Source organism: Rutidosis leptorrhynchoides, chromosome 11, assembly GCF_046630445.1.
Source record: "Rutidosis leptorrhynchoides isolate AG116_Rl617_1_P2 chromosome 11, CSIRO_AGI_Rlap_v1, whole genome shotgun sequence".
Lineage (NCBI taxonomy): Eukaryota > Viridiplantae > Streptophyta > Magnoliopsida > Asterales > Asteraceae > Rutidosis > Rutidosis leptorrhynchoides.
In genome coordinates this window covers 402,124,009-402,131,482 of record NC_092343.1, presented here as the reverse complement: position 1 = coordinate 402,131,482, position 7,474 = coordinate 402,124,009, and the positions used below count along the sequence as shown (strand labels likewise).

Sequence of the window (7,474 nt, the reverse complement as noted above, 5' to 3'; positions counted from 1 at the left end):
GAATTACGAGGTTTTCCGGTCAAGTATGTTTCCGATGAGAATATTAAGAAAGTTGCTAGCAGTGTGGGTACGGTGGTGAAGGTGGCTCAACCCTCGTCTAATTTATCAAGCATTGGATCTTCGTTTGCTTTTATTGAAACTATTTGTGTTAAACATCTTCATGAGCCTGTCCCGGTGGCGTTAATCTCTGATTCACTTGCTAAAGGACATATTTGGGTTAACGAGCTCTCCGACACATCGGTTGTGGAGAGAATACAGATTCTTTCTTTTTCTTGTGACTTTGTGCAGTAATTAAACGCTTTTGTTTTGAAGGATGTACATTCGAGTGACCTTCCAGGAGCTACGGGAGTCTGTTTCGGATCCTCTGTTTTTGGTGGTGTTGGTCGACATGTTGACAAGGCTGTAATGGTTGATACGGATGTGTCGTCGAGCAGTCCGAGCACTTTGCTCGATGTGATGGCAATTTTGTGTTTGGAAATTTTGAAGTTGTGAGTGCTTCTCGGGTGAATACGGGTCCTCATACAGGTGGCAAGAGCATTGGGGATAAATCTATTGATTGTGCAGGTTTGGGTTTGGATCGGTCTCCATCTGTTACGTTTTCTGTAGACAAGGTTCAAGCGGCTTTAGATTCTCATGGTTTTCGCAGTCGCAAAAGGGCTTGTTGTTTTAGTTTAGGGAATGATGATGTGGTTTCAGAGAATTACAAAACGGATAATGGGGTTTGTGGTTCGGATCGTGTTCCTGATTTTCTGGAGGTGAATGGTGTGTGTTTCTGATGTTCATCCGGTTTGCAACCTGGTGGTGGAGGATGATGGTTGTCCTCAGGTCGATTCGGGTCAAAATAGACAGGCACCGGAGATGGGTCGGGATGCAGGTGTGGTTTTGGGGAGTCTTGATGGGACTGTGCCTGGGTTGTTGGGCCCAGATGAAGGTCAGACATCGGGTTTGGCTACTAGTTTTTTTGAGGAGGTGACGAAAGATCTTGAAGGATGTATTAGGGTGGAAGGTAAACTGCTTAATTCGAAGGCGCTTCCGAAACTTATAGTGAGGAAGGGGTTCAAGGTTAAGAAAAAAGGTTCTATAAAAGGTTAACGTGTAGGTTTATGTAGGGATGGCAAAATGACCCGTACCCGATGGAGAAAACTGAAACCCGTTATAATTGGGCCGGGTCTAACCCGAGTCCACCGGGTCATGGGCCGGGTATGGGGATGGTTACAAAAACAATTCCGGGTTCGGGTTCGGGTATGGTTTTGGATACAAACCCGTATACCCGACCCGTATACCCGACTCGCATACCCGTATACCCGGCCCGAGAAATTTTAATAATAATTTTTATGTAAAAATTTAGTATTAGTTTATATTGTTAATTTATGAAAGATTTCTCTTATGTGTTTTGAAAACGAGTATAACTTTATTCAATATAATCATATATAACAAGTTTTTGAGATGTGATATTTTATATACTTTATGTATTTGAGTATTTAATAAACTTTTCAATCAACATTTTGTATGTGATATTTTATAATACATTAAACATGAAGTGATTAAGTTATTTTCGATATTATGATTTGGTAACTTATTGAAAAATAAATACTGAATGACTAATTGGGTATACCCGTTTACCTATGGAAAAACCCGAAACCCGATAGTATGTAAGTAAATGGGGACCCGACGGGTTTCGGGCCGGGTTTGGGGCAGGGTTTCTTAATCGGATTCGGGTTCGGGATTACCTAAACCCGACCCAAACCCGACCCGATGCCATCCCTAGGTTTATGAAGTTTTCTGGTTTCTTAGTTCTTTAATGTTAGCATGTTAGGTTCTTGTAGTGGTTGTTTAGTCTTGTGCGGGCCTCGGTGCCTCGTTTTGTATCTTTGTTGCGGGTTTTCATCTTTTTGATGAAGCTCGAGTTTTATAAAGTTAAAGTTTTTTGCCAATATATATATATATATATATATATATATATATATATATATATATATATATATATATATATATATATACACACACACACTAGATTTTTTGAGCTCGTGCATCGCACGGTGGATATAATATAATTGATTATAAATGAATTTTTATCAAATTAGTATCAACAAATGATATAATTTTTTTTTAATCACCAAATAAATTTATTTAAATTTGTTGAACAAATATTTTTTGTAAATTGTTCGATTATTCTATGATTAATGATTATAGCTACATCATTAATTGGAGCAACAATTGGTAGTTGTTTTTAAAAATGTGAATGCAAACATTTAGAAGTTATGATATGTAAGTAATAGTTGATGAATCTCATAAAAATGAAACATAGTTCTAATTTTTAACAAAAATAACAATAAACATACATTATAGTTAATAGATGTCGTACAAATGAAAATTATTTAAAACATATTCAAAACTTAAGTATATAAGTGTTGCAAGACTTTTTTGTATACAATATTTTTTGAGCCCGTGCTTTGCACGTGTGTGTAAATAAGGATGAAATATCAAAATACATTAATTTATTTCTACAAATTTCTTCATCTCCTGAACCGACCCGAGTGGACCCATTGGCAAAGTCTTGAGCTTAAGAGTCCATTAACAACCCATACATAGTCAAAGTGATGATGCATGCACCTAAATGAACCTTGATGAAGAGTTGGAGAATGCAAACACATGTTTTGTTGTTCATGTTTTTTAATCATCACTACACCATCACCATCAATTAGCAACAGTCGCTACAACAAATATGATATTTATTAGTTAAACCAAATTGATCCCAAACTCTAGAAACAACATCATACAAATATATTAAGTTATGCATGAATTAAATAGTTTTTCAACACATTTATATATAAAAACCGATTGACTTATACTTGAACTAAATTTTGGTTCACCACATTTGTATATACAAACCTATAATAACTTATGCATGTTCAACACATTTGTAAAATAATTCAATTAGATTTTAGCTAGTAATATCAAAGGCACCGTGACTGAGTAAATGTTATATCGTAGAACATACATACATATAAAAGCACACATCAGATCATGTGAACATTGTTGGTTCCTCTTTGATTCCAACTCGATCAACACCAAACAACCTCCACTGAAACCCAGATCTCGATTAGCGCTACCAACAGAAATTATAAACCCGAACAAACTGACCCCTACACACAGAACCTATATAACCCGAACAAACACCAAACGCTTCTTATTTGTTGAGATTTAAGTTCGGACATAATAATGTATACAGTCTGACCCATTCAACCTGTCAAAAATTTATGCTTTAAAGTGAACACATTTGCTAACTCTAAATAGTTAGATACAGCTTTACTAATACTTAAGATAACATCAAACGAAGAAATTACCTTATGTTGAATATGGAAAACAAAAGACTGGTGACAAGATTATGTGATGCAAAAAGATGGTTGTATAAATTTTCGTATACACCAGCAGCCATGATCAGGAGCATATCTCTTCCGTTCACAATCTCATTAACGTTCTGATATAAAACTATCTCTACATAAGGTTCGAATCATACAACAAAAGATGGGCTATACCACATCTTGTAAGCATTTGCCAACAACGCTCCCCACCAAGCTACCACGCGTATACCCTGTAACAAACCATAGTTAAAAGCGACAGTTTAGTAAAAGAATGATAAGATAAAACTGAAAATAATGGGTTCAGACGACTGTGTCAACTGATAATCTTTGTATTCTTTCAAAATTGTCCACAAACGTTACATTTAAATTAACTTTAAAAGGGTTAAATTTCAAACTTAATGGCTTACTCTTTTTAAACGCGATCTTAGATAATCCACACGAATCATACTTCCACGTCTATACTTTCCATTTGCAGCTGCTATCTGTCTAAATCAAAATAAATATAAAACCAAACCACAATATAAGGTTCAAATAGATCATGTTCTCTCTAGTAAAAGATATTACTACCACGGCTACTATCGATCCGAGTAGATAGAAAAATTGGACGGAAACTATTACATATCAAGAATTGTACAATCAAATTTTCATCTCATAATAGTTGACTTACTCGCTAATAAATATTGATGTCCAATGTCAGCCCATTAACGTGAAAACGGGTCAATTTAGGTTGCATTTTCTAAGTCGATCAAACCTGGAAATACTTTAGTCTCCTATCCTTAGTCTCTTACTTACTTAAGCATAATATCAGTATATAAGACTGAAACAACTACAAATTATGGTACAGTCAATAAAAAGCATGAATCCTATAATTACTGAACCATGAAAACCCATACAATTCAAACAATATTTACAACTTTAAGTATATTACTTGGTTAAGCATAATATCATAAGACTGAAACAACTACAAATTATGGTACAGTTAATAGAAAAAGATTTATAAAACTTAAAAAAGCATTAATCCTATAATAATTGAACCATGAAAACCCATACAATCCAAACAATTTTTACATTTACATGAATGCCAAACATTTGTAGTTTCTAACTTAGTATGTATTTTTTACATTTACAATACAAAGGTAATGAGAGTCATAGTGCTCATTTATTTGAAATAGATAAGATATGGTGAGATATAAAAAACCAAAGTTCATCTACTGAATTTTAGTCAATAATGAAAATCGAAATCAATAACTCGTATTGGTGAAAAATGAAAACCAAAAAGTAGTGTTATATTAATTCACATACCTTTGTGGACCTTTTTGAATTGCGCATCTGAAGCCAATCTTAAAATCCGTGATATAAGGTACCATAAGAGTGACTCCACGAAACAAATCATCATAAATTAGTGGACAAAAATTGAAAATCTTTCCTAGAACCGAAATGAAATGCGTTGTTGCTATAGGTGTATCTGTTGCAAAAGATTTGAACCCATTTTCTTTAATTCAATAGAAATATCATTACCGTTAATCGACAGAAATTCAGGGTTTTGAGTGCTTTAAACCTTACTATGATGAATCATAAACAGATTATTGTACCATTAATCAACAAAAAGTTAAGTTTTTAGAGTTATCGATTTCTATCTAACGATTCAAGTATTACAGAGCACCCTAAATTAATCAACAAAAAAGTAGTAAACATATACATCCACGAAAATTAAAATCAAACTTACCTCGATAATCAAATATTACGGAGAAACCTAAATTGATCATCAAAACGCACGTATGTTTTGATTCAGGATAATGAAATTTTCAAAATAAATGATGGCTATAGTCAATTGCCTATTCAATCGCCTGAAACCCTAAAGGTCTAAAATAAAATCATTAACAATATTGAAATAAAATCAACAATCTAGTCAAAATTTGATTGCAAAAGAAAGCTAGTAGAAGATGACGGGTTACGATCAAAAACCTGCACAATAAAAATGAAACAATTAACAATTTGACAGAAGAACAATTAGGATGAACATTGGGAGAAAAAAAAAAATGTCGTACAGAAGATGAGGAAGAGAGAGATTGGAAAATACAACTGAGTTTATAGATCTACAATTTGAAATCTTTTATTTCAAATTACAAATTTTTAAAACCTACAAACAAAAATTGAAATTTATTGGTAGATGTGTGTACTTGATCACATGGTGTCTCATAAAAAGCCACTAAAAATTGAAATTTAAATCTGATCAGATTTTTTGAAGCCACATGGGATGGGGACTTGGTGTATCTATCTATATATACTAGCCTTTAAGAGCCCGTGCGTTGCACGGCGGGCCCTAATAAAACTAAGTATAAAATGTTAACGAACTTATGAAAAATGAACACTCAGCCAGCCCAAAGGTCCACCCATACACACCGATTGTAGCGAGAAAAACAATTAAATTTTTTTCAACTACCATAAATGAAGCAAAACAAAACTATCAACAAAAACATATATAGGAAAAATGTGGTTTACTCGTGTACAAAAACATGTTTTGCATAGTATAAAATATGAACGTATGACACTAAATGAGGCACAATCACATACCTTTTGTTGATACTTAGGATCACCAGTCCGTTGGGATAGTGCAATAAACTGCAACTGTTCCATCCCAGAATCGGCCAGTATACTATCGCCCTGATGAAGTTAAACATAATATATGAACCCCCATCAACTTTATGGTCAAAATATTTATATTTATCATATTTCAAACTAATATGTCATAACTCACAATAATTAGTAAATTAACTTACCCCAGTCCAACCAGGGTTGTGTGCGTTACCATGAGCCAAGTTGATGATATTGTAGGGTATGCCAGAAGGTGTACTCCATGCAGGGAGCAACCTATCAGCAATGTCTTTTGCCTTTTCAAGGAAAACATTTTCGTCAGATAGATCATATACAAATAATTTAGGAATTAGGTGTGCCTCATCATGTGATAATTACTATATATACCACAAAACAACAGCATACATAGAGGGAAAAAACTATATATTAAACCGTATAAAGCAACCTTATGGTCGTTTCAAACACACTGGCATCATAATTTTTATTGAAGTCCAAAGAGTCTGCAACCCACCTGCCAGAGATAGTATGTTATGATAAAATATACTCTTTACAAAATAAATAACCTTTAAGGAGTATGGAGTGTGCCAACAGTAGATGTTAGAGCATACTCTTTAGCCCTTTGAAACTGCTCATCCAGGCCTATTATGTATAAGGTATCAAGAGAGTCAATCAATGTTGCACCAAGACCACCAAAGCTGTCCACATCATTTTTTGATTGAGGCTAACAAAACAAATTTAGACAACATATCAAAACCAATAATCAATAATCAAGAATATACATTACATGATGATACTAATTAGACAGAAAAAGTGTATACCTGAAGCTTAACATGATATAGTACAGGAAAGGTTAAGGAAGTTCTTCAGTTGCCCTAATTCAAAAATCACAGAAGTCAAAATCACCTGCATAAATGATAAGACCTTTCAATTTATTAGTTATTAGTTTCTACTAAAACTTAAGAACTTTCAATTTATAAGACCACAAATTAGATTCGAGAGTCATTTTTTATCGCTTTTATCAAAATGATAAAACTTTCTTGTTGATGACTCAACCTTTAAAGTAATCATCCTGGGTTGACCCAATTGATACCATAAGTCTATTTAGACATTCTAGACGTGCTAGTGGCTTCTATTTCTCAAAATTACGCATATGGGTCGATATAGCTGCATATGACCCAAGTGGGTTATAAATTCCTATATCAACCAAAATATGCCCAAAATCATTTTCGAGACACTAAAAATTCCAAACTCTCTTATCTCGACATATTAGTCATGTATAGATTGAACGTTACCTAAATTGACCCCATTTGACCCAAACGGGTCAAGTGTCTAAATAGTTAAATCTATATCTTTTCACCATTTTAACTATAGTTAATACTATCAATTCACTTCGAAAAACTCTCACAAACCAACAAAATTTATATAACTGAACATACACACATTTGACCCATAAGGATTGAAAGGATCGAATTGTATTATCGAATGTGTAATTTTGAAAAAAAAAATCTACTTAA

The 7,474-nt window shown here is 33.7% G+C and overlaps 1 protein-coding gene and 1 long non-coding RNA gene across 3 annotated transcripts; both read right to left on the bottom strand.

Moving 5' to 3' along the window:
* Positions 1 to 2,395: 2,395 nt before the first annotated feature.
* LOC139876857 (uncharacterized) lies at positions 2,396 to 5,085 on the bottom strand. 2 transcript variants are annotated; one of them, XR_011768334.1, is made up of 4 exons: positions 4,668 to 5,084; positions 3,348 to 3,595; positions 3,006 to 3,247; positions 2,396 to 2,714 (listed from the first exon to the last, which is right to left on the bottom strand). It is a non-coding gene; the product is annotated as an uncharacterized lncRNA (long non-coding RNA). The 2 variants fall into 2 exon arrangements; XR_011768333.1 differs by lacking the exon at positions 2,396 to 2,714 and having other exon boundaries at positions 2,921 to 3,247; positions 4,668 to 5,085.
* A 185-nt stretch (positions 5,086 to 5,270) lies between these two features.
* On the bottom strand, positions 5,271 to 6,963 carry LOC139876127 (mannosyl-oligosaccharide 1,2-alpha-mannosidase MNS2-like). Its single transcript, XM_071863428.1, has 6 exons — positions 6,925 to 6,963; positions 6,569 to 6,681; positions 6,393 to 6,471; positions 6,146 to 6,319; positions 5,940 to 6,029; positions 5,271 to 5,330 (listed from the first exon to the last, which is right to left on the bottom strand). Exons 1-6 carry the CDS (start codon positions 6,961 to 6,963, stop codon positions 5,271 to 5,273), a joined length of 555 nt encoding a protein of 184 aa, XP_071719529.1.
* Between the last annotated feature and the right edge of the window lie 511 nt (positions 6,964 to 7,474).